The 18,566-nt window shown below is 39.7% G+C and overlaps 1 protein-coding gene across 2 annotated transcripts in view; it reads right to left on the bottom strand.

Moving 5' to 3' along the window:
* Positions 1-692: 692 nt before the first annotated feature.
* LOC119731527 (ras-GEF domain-containing family member 1B-like) overlaps positions 693-18,566 on the bottom strand; it is a 42,767-nt gene continuing 24,893 nt past the window's right edge. The window contains exons 1-12 of one of the 2 annotated variants that reach the window (XM_038204700.1): positions 17,414-17,603; positions 16,802-16,891; positions 9,299-9,465; positions 9,030-9,171; positions 8,322-8,486; positions 7,684-7,755; positions 7,014-7,212; positions 6,006-6,085; positions 5,481-5,675; positions 4,566-4,689; positions 4,213-4,285; positions 693-3,517 (exon numbers count right to left, since the gene is read on the bottom strand). In XM_038204700.1, coding sequence (XP_038060628.1) covers positions 3,490-3,517; positions 4,213-4,285; positions 4,566-4,689; positions 5,481-5,675; positions 6,006-6,085; positions 7,014-7,212; positions 7,684-7,755; positions 8,322-8,486; positions 9,030-9,171; positions 9,299-9,465; positions 16,802-16,891; positions 17,414-17,440 — 1,362 coding nt within the window. In that variant the 5' untranslated portion in view covers positions 17,441-17,603 and the 3' untranslated portion in view covers positions 693-3,489. Of the gene's footprint in view, positions 3,518-4,212; positions 4,286-4,565; positions 4,690-5,480; positions 5,676-6,005; positions 6,086-7,013; positions 7,213-7,683; positions 7,756-8,321; positions 8,487-9,029; positions 9,172-9,298; positions 9,466-16,801; positions 16,892-17,413; positions 17,604-18,566 lie in introns of those variants that run through there. The other variant, XM_038204699.1, reaches the window with a different exon arrangement.

The following is an 18,566-nucleotide window of genomic DNA, read 5'->3' as shown; positions in this document are numbered from 1 at the left end:
CGACGATATATGTACAGTCTTGAGTTGTATTGCTAAAATACTCAGTATAGAGCGCCCTCTATCGACAATCATTACAAATTCAATGACTATACCGTGGTACAAGTCAAAATTTGCTGATGTCAATAGGAATATAGGGTGCCCTCTATTAATGGATAAATTTCAAGCGTTTCCAATAGTTATATTTGGCGCCCTCTAATGACGGATGGAATTTACGCGGAATTCCGCCGCAGCGGACCATAAACGGTGGTTTTAGACCAAAACAGTGTGAAAAAAAAGCACCCTCTGCTGTCGATACATGTACAGTGGTAAAAATCAAAATGTGCCATTTTCAAATCGAATGTTTAGCGCCCTCTATTGATGACGGATTTTACGCGTTTTCGAAAGGAATATTTTGCGCCCTCTATTGATGGATAGATTTTGGCGAAATTCAGCCTCAAACCATTAAACGGTGTTTTTTAGACCATAAATAGCCTTTAGTGTCCTCTGTTGGCGATATGTACATTTCTATAGCCTAACTATTGAATATAGAGCGCCCTATCAACCCACAAAATTATTATGGCTTACGCACATTCCAGGAAAACCCCTAACAATTACCTCAGTGTTTACAAACTAGATATCAAAACAATTGTGCTTTTTTGAGGAATCCTTGTATCATAAACAGAAATAAACTAAAAACAAACACAAAGAAAACATACATTTCTCTAATTCTTGTGGCATTTGGTTTATTGCCATCTGTCAAACAGAGTTTCTTTTCCTTTATACATAAACTGTACAACTTTCTTGAAATGTACGAGAAGCAGAAAGCACTTTACAAGTTATGGGCTGAAGTATTATCTTTGCTGAATAACATTTTTGAAAGAAATTAAAGTTATTGATTGTACATGTTACTCCTGTCAAATTCGTATGTTGAAATTACACATCAATTTTGTGAGAATGCCTGCATATGTTGCGGGATACCTGTTGAGTTTATTATTTGTAAAAATAACTCAATGTTCGAAACAGAAGTGACTTCATGAATGCATGGGAGACATCAGTATTGCAGTCTTATTTCGACATGACCACAGTGTCTTGATTTCAGATGTCGCTAAAGTAAATGAAAATTTGCATTACACTCATCTGTATGAAACCAAATTCTATCTGGACTGAACTAACATACATGTTTTGTACTTTCAAACTATGTCCGGCATGATTCTCTGACAAATCCTGATTCATATATTTAGTTAGACTCATGATATTTCCAGTGGGGTGTTAAGTGTTTTTGTTTCATTTTACCCAAAAATTGTATCACATTTTTCAATAATCTAAGGCAAGATTACAAGCAATTTCATTTCTCATCTCGCTACTTTCTTGACATAATTTTTTACAAACAAAAAAAGAGCTCTTTGTATTTACAATAAGTTACACAACTTTTAATACTGAATATCACACAGTCCAATGGCTAGATGTGATCATAGTAAGAATCAGCAGGTTGCATTTACTGAATACATACAAAAATTCATTGATTTTAAGTTGATTGATTGTTACTTTTAAATATTCTCATGATCACAAAAATATTAGAATAATGTTCACTAACTCCATGATTATTTTGATTCTTTCACCATTTTTTGTTCAAGCAATAGAGGTGATGATTAGTCAAACAGTTGAACAATCAAAAGTCTTGAATTGTTTTATTTTCATTTGAAGTTTGTTTCATTTTGGTATGCAACCTGTACAATTCTTTTGATGATCAACTATCATTACTAAAAGCATCAATTTCACCAATATACGACGGCACAAGAACTAATGTTGAATATTTTTCCATTCATTCAAGAATCCCATTACATCATAAGACATCTAATGCTGTGAGTCCGTTCAGCTTTATGGGAATCAGTCGTACAAAATTTCATAATTATTAAGTTCAACATTAAAATTGACTGGAGCAGTGCATGAACCTGTGACCTCCGCATTGCCGTTCCGGTGCTCTACCAACTGAGCTATCCAGCCCTATGTTGGTGGTTCCCCATTTTGCCAATGTCTTTGTTCAAGGGGCACTAATCAGGAGCCATATAAGATTTCAGTAGGAAAATGATTCCTTAAATATATATACCTCTACTTCACACATTAAAAATTCGGAAATCGTTTACGTAGCTGGGTTTGTACTGTTTTTGGTTCAAATGAGTATCAAAGGGACAGCTCTCTGTGCTAAGATGGCACCTTTTTGCCCCAATTCTTGCCCCCCAAAATTAACAATTTGCATTGATACGATTTTATAATTTGCAAACTGGTTCACAAGACGTGTGACTCATCTTTCTGAATCTGAATAAGTTTTTAAGATAAAAGTAATTTGCTTCATTTTTATCTTAAAAAAATAAAAGTCCGACAGAAAATGTTACTAAGATTTTAACAGTGTTTCCCAGTAAAAGTACACTGCCAAAATAAAATAAAAAGTGAAAGATGCTTGAAGTCTGGAATATACCTTGAAAGAAACAATTTTCCTTTTAATAAAACTACTAAAAAAAATTGAAGATGCAACTGTTACAAACCAGCAAGAATACATCTGTCAACAGCAACAGAAAAATAAATCAGAAAATATGTATATAAAAAAAGAAACTGTCCAAAACGTGTCGTTTTTGAATCAAAATAAAAGTCCTCTGGTCTAGACTCTGAATACATCATCTCTTATATACAAAAGACAAATTTTACTTTTTTCTTAATTTATACATCTTGAAATTCTTCAGCTTGAAATTCTTCAGCTTGTGTACAGCCTCAATAGTGTTACTCAAATGAAGACCATGTCTGAATTACAGGGCTACGGCTAGCAATCACACACAAACCTATGGAGGCAGCTGAAGCCACTTCACATAGTCGCATGTGTTACCCAGCCACAGCCAGGTAATGTGGATACAGGCTTACAATATCTAGGTCAATAATATGCCATTTGTGAGTAGCAAAGAAAAACAAAAAAATTGCCAAAAAGTTGACTGGGGAGGAAGTGACACTTTAATATCATCTCTAGGTGACTGTGTCATCAGTCTAGCGCCCTCTGTTGACCATATTTCAGGAGAGCTGAGACAAGGCAGTCATCAGGATTCAATCTGAGAGTGACTGATGCAGTGTCCTCTTACCGACAGCGTTAAGCTCTGCTTTCAAGAAGTCTCTTTGGAATGGGCGAGGAACCAATCGACGAACATCTCCAAATCCTTCCTTCAATTTGTTTTTAATGCTGAAGCTGGCCCATGAAGATGTGCAGATAAAGTAGTAGGATTGTTTTTTTCCCGAGCGGATTTTCCTTCCCAAGACTTGACAGATTTCCAAAAAATTGGAACCGGCTCCGCGATGGTCACGAGATTCGGCAATTCTTGCATGATGGACTTTTGGCTTCAATTTTGGAGAACCATCTGGCGTTGTACATCACGAGACGGAGTGCTTTGGGCATTGTTCAAACAGACTGTTTGTCGCTCAGTGCACCAAGTGTTCAATCAACTGTTTGGTCCAACTAGCAACTTGAATCTACTTGTTGGCCGCGTTGCACTGTAACCTGCAAACAAAAATTATTTGATTAAACGTTTGTTTTAAGCAGTCTATGTAATATACACACAGCTACTAAGTGCACTCTGTTTTCCTTGAGTTAACCCGAGTACCGACTAACGCCCTTTTTCATGAGGTTTCTCAGCTGGAAAAATGAATGGACTCGGGGCACAAGTCAACACCCTCAAAAGTTACAAAGGATAGACCACTGGGAGGGGCATTCGAACACAACACTGACAGCTCCCGACGATCACGCAAAGACGTTATGGGTGTGTGCAGATTTAGGATTCAATAAGTTGTGCGTTCTTGGCACCATACGCACAAGAACCAGCAAGATTGTTTAGGGTGTAAATCAAGGATTTTCTATTGTTCCTCTTCCCTTTTCCTTTGCTTATACTCTAACTTTTTTTTGCAGCTCTCATTGGTTTTGTACACGTTTTGTACACGGTTTTGTCCTCGATTTGGTTCCTGTCCTCAATTCATCGATGATGTTGCACGTGTGTGTCCGCGATTCACACCATAAACAAACGTCAGTAGGCACATTCAATGTGCCCCTCCCTGAAGCTCTCAAAGTGGTCACATAACGCCATCTACCGTTGGTGCGCAGAGTCCATTAGCAAATTTGGTGCCAATAAATATACAGATTATTATAAAGACATGAATGTAGATGAAGTTGACTGTGAACAGAAAACCTGGCTGACTTACTTGAGTGTCTTGTACTGATCTCTCTCGTAGTTTGTTTCGGGTCCTTCGCTCTCATACGATGCTAAGTAAAGTGCTGTAAAAAACAAAACGGATTATTAATTATTTGTCAAAATATAGCAATAACATACATCTATGAGAAAAACTTTGAAAAAACAATCAGGGCTGGTTCATACTCAGAATCGGTGAAAATGTAAATTTGTAAAGTCGTGGCCATTTTAACGAGCAACAGTTGAACACATTTCTAAGTTCTGCAAATTTTGTGCACATGTTTCCAGGTGTCATAATTCCTTCACAGTTGCATTTGCCTCAAGTATGCTCATGGCTTTTAAGAGTGGATTTGTGTCGATACTTACAATTTTCAGAGAATACTGGTGCTGTGAGTAAGTAGTTGAGACCCTGCCTGTCTCGTGGGTAGGGACATTCCACCTGCTTCCATGTCATGAACTCCGTCACCTGCTTCGCCGTCTGCCAAAATTTCTGCCGAGAAAGAAATCCCAAAATAGAATGATTAATCCACATCACTGGCTTTTTTGGCTTGTCTTATAGAGAACGCTGCAGTGATTTGGACATCTGGGGCAGATTTTCGTTCTGCTGATGGACAAAATGACGGTTTGCAGAAAAAATGGGTCAACAGTAGTGCAACAGTTGTGCTGACTGTATTCACGGCATAAATGCACTCGCAGACACATGGAGATATCCATTGTTTACTTAATTATTTTAATAAAATTCCCTCGTGGTCGGACAGAGGCTCTGTTGGCAGAAACTTGCTTGCTTGGCAGCGCCATGTGATCGGGCCCTGATCGGGACATGTCACATGACTCATGTCACATGCTGATGTCACATGGCCATAGCCTGATTGGCTTTATGACAGAATTTCTGCCAGGGGGAAAATGGCACTCGGCCAAATATCTGGTCAATAACACCAGCACTTGGGGGAGAAATTAGGGCAACTGTTCAACTACAAAATTTTGGCAAGAGCACGAATAAGGACGAACGGCTGTCACTGAAAGGAAAAATGTGATTGATGCGTATCATCCGATGTTCAAATGTAATACACCTGTAGCCTTGAGCATTTCACGTGAGTCACATCACCATATTCATATTTTCTTCATGTGACTGATTCACGCAAAGGGGGCGGACATTGACACGTGCCTTGGCACTTTACAAAATTGAAGAAATCAAACTCACATTTTGAAAATGTGCAGGTCTAACTCACAAGTTTTATGCCCAGCGTCAGTGATTTTTTGGGTTGTTTTTTTTGGACTTACCTGGAAATTGATGTAGCCGTTTGCAAGCTTGTTCATGCAGCCCTCGTTCAGAAAGTAGAGGTCCTTGACAAACAGGCTAAAGAAGGGAATGACGATCTTATCGCAGGCCCCGTCCTGGGCCCCCAACGCCCTCTGCATGGCCGCCCGCAGTGACTGACGGTACGTGGTGAAGTTACCCGTTGGGTCCATTTGGTGCTGGAAAACATGAGTGGAACACAACATTATTTTCCGAGTCTTACAAAACTAAGAAGTATTAGACACAATCTTTATGCATTTATTTTACATTTACTCAGACTGTGGAGTCATTCTGAACAACTGTGACACTTTTTTGATGACCGTAAAGTATGGTCACTCCCAATTGTTTAAACTTCAAATTTAATACAAATCTGCAGAATAATTTGGTTCGGCATGGCACTTGAAGGTGTCACAAATCTCAAACTGGGCCCGAGGGATCTTCATGACTTATTATGATGTCGATTTTCGGTTGAATAATGGAAAACAGACTTTTTCTCTTTTTTTTCTTACCTCCAGAATCTCAAATTTGTCCATGTTGACTTTGCCCCAAGTCTTCTTCAGTCTTGTGACTGGACTCAGGTTCAGGCCAGCTGTAAGAAAGAAAGAACAGAGAACGTTTCTGTCAATGATGGGTATTTCAAAGAGAAACACTCAATCTTCTTCCAGGTACAGATCGATCCCAGATTTAATCTAACTGAACGATTAAACAAAATCATGAATCCTCAACAAATAATGCAGGTAAAAACAGCAGTTACACGATCTTGTAACTCCACCTGTGTCAGTCATCTCAGGAAAGGACTGTTCTGCATTTCCTCGAGGAAGATGTAGCCACGCCCCACCGTTTCCGCACCATTGTCCCATCCTACCCCTAACAATTCCCATCTCTCATGACAATTCTGACAAGTGTTTTCCATTTTACAATAAAAATATAGACCCGCAAAGTGTAGTACATCCGTGATTCAAATCATAACCCTATCAGTCCTGCATCCAATATTTCACACGAGGGACATCCACGGCCGACGGGAAATTTTAGGTCACTGACATTTTCACCTTCCGAGGCAAATTGTAACCTTTGGAGAAAGTAGGCCTACTCTACAGTATTGTTGGCTCATTGCAAAACATCTTCTTTTTTTCAAGATTTGGGTTTGATTTCAAGGCTCTGCTTAAAATAGAATATTTGCTCAATATTACACTTATCGAGAAAACAGTGAAAAACCACTGACAATGTTTTGATCACGAATCACGATTTCGTCAATAGTACTCTTTATTTCCAAAAATCAATTAATTAAACGATCGTTTGAAATCATCTACACTTCTTGATTTCTTCTAAATGACAGCAAGCCAGACGGAATAATTTCACTGGTTGTTTAATACCAGTATTATCTTTAATCCAAGTAAGCTTTTGGAATAATTCGGTAGGTTACTTTTAGGTGATCTGTAGAACAATGATGAACAGGACAGATTCACTCTTAGCAGAGCCATGAAAATTTGCCATACTCCACAAACTTCGCCACTTACACATGATGGCCATGAGAGAGTTGAAGTTGCCGATGTTGTAGCACTCCCTCGCCACGTCGATGAAGTACTCAATGAGTTTGGCTCGGTGCTTCTTCTTGATGTGCATGCAGACCTCCGTCGCAACAAGATAACTCAGACGGTTGAACCATTCCACGTAGGCTTCTAGATTCTTGGTTCTCTTCAGGTCTAATAACCGAACCTGTACATAATAGAAACAAAGACAGATGTGTTTATTTAACTCGTCATAGCTTGTTTGTTTTTCCTTTTTGCAAATGGGATCTGTATGCAAACAAGAAAGGGCGTTTTACGCATCTGGCGCGGAGTACGCACGACTATTTTATTCTGAATGTACACAAAGCCATAGCATCTTCGCGTGAGCGTCAGGCGTCATCCACAATGCGTACAAATGTTTCTCCCAGTGGTCTCCCCAAACTCTCCCTTTCTTACCATTGAGGGGGTACTTGTGCACGGAACCCATAAGTAAATTAGAAACAGGCACACTATACAGCTGAATAGTGAAACGCTCCATTACGTCTCATGTTCGACTCAAACTCAGGTTGTCTTCATATCAATTAAAAACCTATTGGACTTAACATTCGCGACAGAAATTCAGGATGTTACGGGTTCGAATCCTGCCAAGGTATCCAATGGAATCACAGTTGATGCTTACCGTGGTATCGTTCTTCTCTTCCTTAATGAATGATTGCACAAACTCCTCGGGTCCAATGTTTGCTAACCGCTCCTTCAAGGGAAAAAAAGAAAAAAAGTTTAGGCATCAACATTTCCAACTTTAAGAAGTCAAACACCCACAAGAAAACAAGGAAACAAATTCTTTCATCTCGCAAAAATGCTTTCATCTCACGTAAATTGAGAGCAAATTCAAATTGGGAAACTCAGTTTTTATTTTAGTCCGCCATTAATAGAACAATCCCAATTTCATAACATTTCCTTTTAAATAAAGTCCTTGTCAGTTCTCCAGGAAAGATACAACACAAATTCTTGGCAAAATTAAATATGATGTTACATATTTCCTCGGTCCCAAGAAACCATGACAGAAAATCGCAACGCAACAGTTGTGGGAAGTGCCAGACCAATTCGTATTGAGGATGTTGGTGGAGGCAATAGGCTACGTCTTATAACACTACGGGACACTATTCATAGTGGACAGCGCTGGACAATATCTGACACTAGATGGCGCTGTTTACGGTGGCTTCTATTGCCAACAGTAACAAGAATATTCTGACATGAAGGACAAAGTTTCCAACAAGTCTGACTATCAAAATTGTTAAATGTCCCCTATTTCCTTACCAGCTCTATGTGTGTGAGCTGCTGCGCTAAGACGTAAGCACTCGGGCAGACGTCAATGATGTTGGTCTGGAATGCTGCTGGGTTTGTCCGCAATGAATGCATCCGCTCCGTGGCGGCTGAGTTGACTCTCGACAAGACGTCCTCGTACTTCTCTAACGTAGCCAGCTGTTGCAACAAAGATGGTTCAAGATGTTACTTGAAGTGCTTCAAATGTTACTATGACCTGCTGGAAAGTGTCATTTTCTGTATTGGTATTTTATCATTTTACTGTGAGACTGATAGTAGCAAGACAGGATTTAACAAAACAATTTATCTTCTCAGTCCGTTTTTTTTAATTTAGGTGGGTAAAAGCAGTATGACTTCAAAACTTGCTTTTTGTGTATTATGACTCATGTTTGTGTGTGAGCAAGTGGCATTTAGTCATCCCAAAATCAGGCATGCAACTGGGAATCAAGAAAAAACAAGGAAACTCCAAAATTCAAACCACACAAGACTTTGTACAGTATTTTTGCAATTTGTAATATCATTCATGAGAAGTAAAAAAACGAGGAAATCAGCGGATCCGAGGAAAAGTTGCATGCATGCAAAATCTGGTTGCCCCTTCTCTCTTCAAAAATTCACCATAGAGATTTTCTGAATAACACAAGGAACCAAGTCAAGACACTGGTAGCAATTTCACACTGATCCTCGAAACTCTTTAACCCATACCTTTCTGATTAATGCCTGCATGAGCTGGCCAACAGTCTTCCTCAGGCTCTGATCCACCGCAACGCACTTCTGCGTGATGTCCCTCAGATGTCTCATCATGCGCTCGTCTCTGAAGTCATAAGGAAATGTCTCTGTCCACTCACTGGAGAAGGGAAAAAAAAATCAAGAGATATCCGGTCAGCGGATGAGAATTTAGGACCAGACCACGTTTAGCATTATGAGACTGTTTCATGTTCAGATAAAAATCTATACTCGTCATTCTTACTCACATGAGCAATTGCAGGAGTTTGAGGCTGAATTTCTTGGAGGATTCCCTGTCCATCTCGGGGCTGCCCAGCTTCTGCTGCCGGATGCAGACCTGGCAGACATCGTGGAGGAGCTGGTGGGGCTTGATGAAGAGGCGGGAGTTGAGGAGAAAGGCAAACAGGTACGTTCTCTATAAAGACGAGAAGAAAATTGCATTGTTCATATATGGATTTGAGAAACTGAAAAGCATTATAGAGCTCGGTATCTGAATTTGGGGGTTTTTTTGGGGGGGGGGGAGTTGTTTATATTCTCAGAAAATTAATTGAAGTTCCATGGAAAAATCTGGCGATGCACAGTCAACTGTCAGCCTATAGTTCGAGTATTAAAAAGTCTAAACTGTAAATTTAACACCAAACTTTACCGATTCACAAATGTAAAGAGCCTTATCTTTTCAAAATCCAAAACCTGAATTTTGATGACCAAGGCCTTGGGGAAATCACTCCAAACTAATCTTGAAAATTCCTCAAATTTAAAGCCAAGAATTTTCTAGTCTTCAATTCTCAATTCAGAGGTCATGGTTAGGATGAAATCCAATTTGGCTGCCACTTTATTTCAAGCCCTGCCTCTCAACAACCCATTAACTCTGAAATATAAACAAACCCGGAGGTTACAGAGTTTGGAAAACCGCAAAAGACGTCAAGGAATTAGGGAAGAAATATTTCAGACCTTGCCCGGATCAGGTTCATGGCTAAGGCACAGTGTGGCCTCTGTCTGACCGCAGGAACACATAATTAAAGAATCTTGACTCTTCTTTAAGGCATGCAAACCACGAGACAGGATAAATCTGGACATCTCCAGTCATACTGGAGTGAGTTAAAACCGCAGTTTGTTTCTGCTCACAATCACGGGGTTAGGTGATGTCACTTTTTTTAAGCATCTTCGAATAAGAGGAGATCAAGTCATAGAGCAAAGTTCCTTGCTCTATGAATCAAGTGAACCTGCTGTTAACTATTCCCTTCATGTAGCAAGGTACATGACACAGCCAAAATGTTCAGTACTGGGTTACAGTTGAAGTTCAGCTGTACTTAATATAGAAGACCCCCATGAATAACTGACGGGTTGAGGTTTATATCCTCTTTTACTTTTTACTACCCAGGGCAAAATCTCCCAGGGCCATATCCCCCAAGGCCATATCCCCCCTCCAACATCCCCCACCCCCACCCAAAACACACCCCCAACCAATCAACCAAACCACCAAACATGACCACATCAGCATTTTATTCCTAGCTCTGCTCCACTCATAATCCAGTAATCCAGTCACAAGCTTCATCAGCATAATGACTTGGCGTCAGTCCGTCCCTCTATTTTTGTCTTCCCAAAGACACAAACTCGCTAAATCCCTTTTCATCCCATAAAAAGATTTGCAAGGGATTCTGCTAACGCTTGATAGCAGATGAGCCGTTCACGTCAGCTGCCGCATCTATTTTTTTTTTATCCCACTAATATTCATGAAAAATAACTTGGAAATTACACAGGGAATCGTTCATCCTACTGTCTCCAAAATGATTAAAGCATCCGGTACATACATGTATGTCATAATTAAACTAACAGGGTCTTGTACATGTCTTAAGCATCCTGTAGAGGGGTGTAGTTAGTCCATGGTCAGTAAGTGACCATCTACTTAATTGGTGCAGTCAGTTTTGAGCTGAAGACGAAGATCCGCTAAGCCAGCATAATTTCCTGTTAGATAAGCTAATAAAAACTACCTTTGCTGCCTTAGTGTAAACAGAAAAATAGAAAACTGAAAATCATTGTTGATGGTTAATCTTCTTCATTTACTGGCATTAAGGCTTGGGGCGTGGCAGTAAGGAGACAGAGGATTAAATATCAGGAAGATGGAAGATATCCTGTTGTGTAGATCCTAGAGAGCAAACATCTGCTGATGGCGTTCTGGTCCACCTGTTCAGAGATTCTCCACCAACTGGCAGTTATTATGCCACACACAAACTCCAGATTCTGTTGTCAACACATGGTGCAAATTTAAGCAAAATTTCATCACAAAGACTCCTTCTTCATAAAAAGAAATCTAAACTTTGATATTATAATCCAAACAAAAAATGTTCAGACCCAGACATCTCCAAGACCTCAGGTGAAGGTCAAGAGCATGAGATGACACAAAAGTCTTAAACAAAGCCAGCTTTGTTCCATTTCATCCTTCTAAAAAAAAGACCACCCTGTGAGACAAAACATGAAACAGCAGACAGGAAGTAACAGGAGTACAGATTTAATGATCCCAGTTAACCACAGAGGACCTTGAAGATAAGAGGTTGAGATATATGAGCACCCTAAAACCGCCAAGGAAGAACATGGTTATTCATTGGTAGTAATGTTGGTTTAGGTCCTGGTGGTCTGGTAATCTTATACCATGAGTCAAGGAGTAATGGAGCATGGAGTAAGGAACAAAATGCAGGCCTCTTGGGCCTCTCAAATGAATTTGAAACACAAAAACATTATAGCCATGCTGTTTTATAGCTCCATGCTTGAACCATAGAGCATAGAGCAAGAACTGTTTTTCTCTATGCTTGAACAATTCTATAAATTTAGGGTCCAAATTGTGACATTCTTCCTGTCCCTTACCTTGGTACTTTGTAATATGCCATTCAAATATCATTAAAAATGATATCGACTTCAAATGATTTGAACATTGTATTTGTTGGTTACTTAGTTTGCTATTCTTAATCACTCTTGGAGGACGACCGCATAATTACTCTTGGAGAGTGCATCAGAATATTAAAATCTTAGATGTTAGACAGGGACAGGAAAAAAGTGGACCCATTATTTATAGAATGACCCACAAAAATTAACCACAAACCAAAAAAAAGAGTGAACTACAATCCTGCATTTTCACGGTAGTGAACGATTGAACTAAACGCAGCAGATTTTATTAAAAAGTGTTAGACTTAAAAATCAGATGAGGGGGTAAAACTAAAAAGGAAGTTTGTGCAAGTAGAGTCTGAAGGGTGTGTGACTGAGCAATGGAGGAAGTCCTTCATGATAAAAGTGGCAAAAAAGGAGACAAAAATTACTAATGCCCTGAGGCGGGTTGGAAGGACAGCTATGAACTTGAAGTGGTGTCATGGACAGCTCACGCATCAAAGTCAATGCCTGCCCCTCACAATTACCCCAAACAAGGGTGGGGTTCCCTCAAGCAACTGGTTTGGGGCTGAGAGTTTTTCTTGTCCAAAAAATTAGCCTGTAATTGTTATTAATTGGATGATTCCTTAAAAGTAACACTTGGTCATGGTGTGCGTCATCCTCCTGGGGCCTGGGGCACACCTGTCTGAGGAGAAAAAAGTTTCCTACGCCCCTGACAGCATTAATCTGAGTCAAAGGACGTGATGCTGCGTCGCTTCTCTCGAAAGTTTTCCCAAAACAATTCCCAAGCAGAAGTAAAGTTTCAATGTAGATGGAAATTAAATCCATTCAAAACTCTAGCTTAAAGGGGCTTTTGCTTCTTCCAAAAGTTGGCAAATCAGCCAAAAATGTTGTGGTCTTGTCCATGGGCATGCTTATCTACGTTAAGCGCAGATTTTCAATGTCTTGCTTTCAGTTGAACCTAAGAGGATTTTATTAAGAATAATTTTTTAGTTTAAATCCGAGCTTCTAGATTCTATTAGAAGTCAAACGTTAGTTCGGAGTTTCTCAAAGCACTCTGATTCCCTTCCTACATGTAATTCTCTGTACCTCTGACATCCACCCCCCCCCCCCCAAAAAAAAAAACCCACCTGAACACTGCAAAACAGTGATCTCAATAACATTTCAGGTCATTCACATCTGCAAAATCTTGACCCATTCGCAAGCTTTTGCTCCAGCCAGCATCTGTCTTTAAGAAGGATACAGCTGGTAAAGTTCAAGGATTCTACCGATTCCGCTTCCAAGTTTCCCCCACCCACATGTTTAATCCCCGCCTCGAGGTCTTAAAGAGTGAGATCACGCCAACATAACATCTACTTGGGGTCCAATCAATCTTGCTCAACTTCACCATTTCTGACTTTTCAAAACAGAGTCCGCCCCTCCATTCCAGAAGACTGCGCAGGTAATTCGATTTCCTTCTCAAATAATTTTTGTGACACGTTGGGAACACGGTTTACATTAGAATTATACGGCTTCAGGTTATCAGGTTAATGACTCGTTCACTACATTTTTTTTTTTTACCAAGAGCAAAATCATGATTGATGCAGAAAACATTTGACGATAGTCAGGGGTTTAATAAAACGTTCACTTGAAATCAAGCTATAATTAAGCGATGCAATTTTTAAAAAAGGGATGCACTTTTCCCAAACCTTTATGCCATATTTTCTACGTCTATGTACATGTACACAAAGGTAAATAATACATGTACACGTATTTTCCAACTTCTAAGAACAAATGGCCATTCACATTCAACTGCACGTTAAGACCCCAGAGTTTCAGAACAAAAGTGATGAAGAAACTTGTATGAACCATCTTAACCCCAGAAAGTTCTTTTCTATCCTCTACTACGCAATTCTCCACGAACAGTGTCTATTATCAAATTTGGATCAGCACGGATCCAAAAATAAATCTTGGGCAGGAGCCAGGGGGGACTTGAACCATCTGGGAGCAATTCTGCTGAAACTATCTAATGTTTGCCGAGAGGAAGGGTGGCAGAGACAGCGAGAGTGAATGCAGTGATTCACCCAGGAGAGGGAAAGAGAGAGAAGAATCGAACCGATCGGATGTCCGCATTATCTTATCCTCATCATCGGCGCATCATCCTGTGTTTATCGCCGACGCTCTGTCTTGGAGACAGCCGGGGCTAATTTCATGACGATTTTTTGCTGAGCACAAAAATCTGCTTAGCACAGAAAATATTTGCTTAGCGAAAACAGGTTTCCAGCCAAAATGTCATGTGATGTATATTGCTTTTAACTGGTTCCCCGTTGATTTTTTGCTTACAGCATAAATTTACCAAGCGATGTTTTTCTGCTTAGAAGCTTTTGTGTAAAACTTAGCCAGGGTCATGCCTGCTGCTTACATATAGTTGAAATCTTTTGGAAATGTGCCGAGGATTCAGAGCGCAATAGGCTGGTGCCAATAACCTGCCAGTGGCAATCAACCATGTGACATTGTGATGCGGTCTCTGGAGACCAGACATAGATGCCTTCTGCATTTTATTACACAGTTAGTTCATCCGTATTTATCAATGCACTGCAGGGTTTCCGAAAGTACCCGGACTTCATACGTACATGTATGTATTAAAAGTCAAATTTGGAACAAAGAATTTAAAACACATTTTTCTGCCTTCTAGTTCTACAGTAAGCAAATTGACAACAGGTTGCTTGTCTGGTCTAAATGCTATTTTATAACACTAGTCACTGCGCATGTGGCCCATACAAATTCACTTAATGCCCAATCATGCACATGTGTGGCTGATTTTGAGACCATTAAAAACGACTTCTGTCAAAAGAAGAAAAAAACCTATGAACCATCAAAACTTATTGGCTACAGGATTCAAAATCCAAAGAGGTTTCCCCTGGATAAAACTGCAATCCCTAGGGGGTAATGGCGTGGCTTGAGGGTGCTAAGGGGTGTTAATGGGTGGGCCAGTAAATTCCCTGACAATGCAGGAACACCAGACCTAGGAAGGAAATAGGGATCTTTTTAAGTCAGGGTCTAGGATGAGCCCATCCTCAGAGCAAGGCTACATGTATTATGCTTCATCATCTAAACAAGACTGAAAACGTGTATGACCATGGAGAAATAATGGTCAGTTGGTGGCGAGTATAAAAATTTAACCTCTCAATGACATTCTCAAAGTTTACTCCTAGAAAACTTTGTTCTCCTATCCGACAGACTGAACTCAAATACTCTTCAAGTGCTTGTTTGGGGTTAAACTTTAGTTAGCAATGAACAACTTAAGGCTGAATTTCATTTGAAAATACAAGTTCTTGTTAGTATTTAAATTTTGGGTTTCAACAATATCATGGAGCTATAAAAAGAAAAGAACAGATCCCAACAGTTATGGTAATGTTGCCTTAACGATTTCTTTCAAAGTAAAATGGAATATAGCAACAGTAATTATGTCAGAATTTATTAAATTGATTTAGATATGAATCATATGTCAAAGTTTGATTGTTGCCTGGGGAACACTATTTAACAGCCGGAACCACCTACATGTACCGGTACACTGGTTACAAAACATTATGGGGACATTGGAGCATTGTTCCCAACTGAACAACGAAAACCACAAGAAGACGTACCAGTATGTAACATCTGCTGTATGATCCATATTTGAAGTTCGACACAAAACCACAGTTTCCCATTGTCAGGTCTGATCATGTTTGTGGCTTTTGTTATCAATCTTACATGTATGTACACGTCACATGTTCCTGTGCTCAAATGCCCCGTGTGTGAATACATTTGTATGTATGCAAAAACAATGTTTGAACTTGAGACTAATTAGTTCTACAATCATACTCTACGTATGTTCTGGTTTTATACTTTCTAGTGGAACAATGAAGTCTGTTCTTCAATACTTTATCCCGAGGTAAACTTAGCACAGGTCAGTCTCAGCATGCCAAAGTTGTATCTATGTGGCAACTGGCAAGGCTGGACATTTAAATTTGTAAGCTACAATTTATTTTTGTACAAGGCAATAAATTAAATATTGCTTAGCTGCATTGTTTAAGCCAAAATTAGCAATCGTAAGCAGTTTACATACAAACATCACAACCTGCAGGCTGATGACATGGTAAGCATTGAGCTAAGGAGACACCCATCTGCTTACTAATCTCAAAACCTTTGGGCTAAAACTGAACGCAACGCAAACATCCGACAGTGTCCCGGAACTTTCTCAACCTCCACTTCATTCACAAACCGGCTTGTCAACAGGAAAACCTGCGAGCATGATCTACTCGGGAAATGCATCAGCGTATCACCGCTGATAAAAATAGATTTTTTTTTTTCCCCCACAGCAGTTTGCGTGTCCTACTGGCTATTTCAGATTCCTGGGGAAACTGTTGATGGCCAAGACAATATCCTGTAACGCGGTCATTTATCAAGATCTTTACCGTCTATCAAAAAAATCTGGCCTTGAAGCTCGAAGGACTACTTTACAACTTTTACAACTTTGAGCAAAAGTTAAAACTGATTGCAGACATGAGAGTTGTAAACAATTGTGATTTCATGTCAATAAAGATTTACATGTAGTGTACACTACAGGAAACAATACAACGATTATAACACTCAAATTTGGGAGTAATTTATAATTGATTCTTTGTGATAGAGATGTTTCATTTTCATTTTAATAGTCATTAGATTTTCTTTATTAGTTTCTTTTTGTTTTCGAGTGCATAAAACTGTTCAAGTTTCACCTTCATACAAGATAAAATGTCTCACAAGTCAGAGGCTGAAAATTTCTCCTCATTCACAAAATCAACCATCTCCTTTTAATAAATAACAGTTTTAAAAATTATTTTTAAAGGAAAACAGAAATGGCTACTCACATCTGGGTAATAGTCCACGGTGGGTACCATGTGCTGCACAAAAGCCTCTAATGTGCCGGAGTTAAGATTGCCGTCTTGGTAGACCAAGGCCTGCAGAAGAAGAAAGAGGTGAAACAAAAACCATGATGTATTGTACTTGTAGACTGAACATGCTGAAATTAAAAGTCACAACACGGCAAAAGGATTGGGGCAATATTTTTTTTGAGTTGATCAAACAAACATGAAAACATCAGAAACAATGGAATCATGGTCTCAACAAAAAAACCTGTAAAGAAAATGACAAAAAAATCTACAGTTGAGTCTCCTTGTCAAACATGCCAATGCAATCCTATAGGGCATAACCAGACACATGCCACATGGCTGAATTATTTACTTTGAAAAAAAATGCTGTCACTCGGTTGTTACATGTGATAAACCAAACGTTCATGAACAAAAACACCAAATCCAATATCCAACTTCAAAGAAAGTACATGAATCCAACAACAAAGTTTCAAACGTTGACATTCCTCTCTCTCTGTGAACAGTTTCCATACTAAGAATCCAAGAAAGAATTTTGAAGTTGCCACAAACAAAAAAAATAAAGAAAACACACTGCAGGACTGTCGTGCCTACCTTCTTCAGCTTGTTTTTGTATCCCATTTTCAGCAACAGACGACCAACAAAAGCAGTTATCTGAAAACTCCAACGACAACGGTTCCCCCTTTCCACTCACACAAAAACTACGAGCACAACTAAATATCTGAAAAGTCCCCAGCGGGCTTGTCTCTGTTCTGCACGCGGTGAAAACAAATGAGCAAGTGTGCAGTGTAGGAGGCTATATAACAGTATCTGTATATCCTGAATGGAGAACACGTACGTCAGCCCACAGAGTTGAAAGCCATAACTTCCTGCACTGACCCTGCAGGTTACATCTCATTATAATACTAATAGTCACCTGCAACTCTTTTACAAGTCACTGGCCAAGGTGACTGGGCCACAGTGACGTAGTTTGGCTGGGATCTCCGACAGTTGGATGGATTTTTTGGAGGGACGACCAATCCAAGGATGTTTATGACTTGAACTCCTGTTTTCTTTTCTTTTTTCTCTTTAAGTATTTGGCCAGGGAAGTAACAAAAACACATGGGAGGAAATCTGCGTGGGTTTTTTATTGATTCGGCTCGGAACTAATGTGCCAATCAAAGAAGAGAAAACGGCCGGATTGCATGCATCTGCACGGAAGAGCTGAGCTGGAAAGAGTTGGGGAAGTTAACCCGTTTCCCAAATTCTGTTTACGTCGCCTGTTTGACATTTAGGACGTCATGAATAGCGGTTCTGGATCTGTTTTTGGCCAAGTGGTGATGCAAAGGGTAAATCCACAGGAAACCCAGACGACTTGAGTGCATGCAAATTTCGTGGTGTTGTTGCACTGCCTGTTGACCGACACGAAAATAGGATGAAAGGTGACCCAAACTTTCGACCAATGAAATTAGAGAATGCAAGTCACATGTCTAGTTTTGTCTACCAACATCCGAGAAACATAGAAAGAAGAATGTCCTTAAGCTATAACAGAATTCAGCACCACAGAATTAACCAAATGTATTCGTCCCCACCCCTCTGACATGAGACACCTCCCTACAATGACGCACTTCCCTAATCAAGAAACATGTCACCCCCACGCAAACATTCCCTTGGCCGAGACCCTGAACAGTCATGAAGTCAATAGGGGGTGGGAGTAGGGGAGGGGGCTGGATGCTAGCTGAGAGAGGGGAAACCCTAATCCTGATCA

This window comes from Patiria miniata, unplaced genomic scaffold, assembly GCF_015706575.1.
Source record: "Patiria miniata isolate m_02_andy unplaced genomic scaffold, ASM1570657v1 HiC_scaffold_24, whole genome shotgun sequence".
NCBI lineage: Eukaryota > Metazoa > Echinodermata > Asteroidea > Valvatida > Asterinidae > Patiria > Patiria miniata.
The sequence above is the reverse complement of the archived record's forward strand: the minus strand, read 5'-3'. Positions and strand labels throughout refer to the sequence as shown.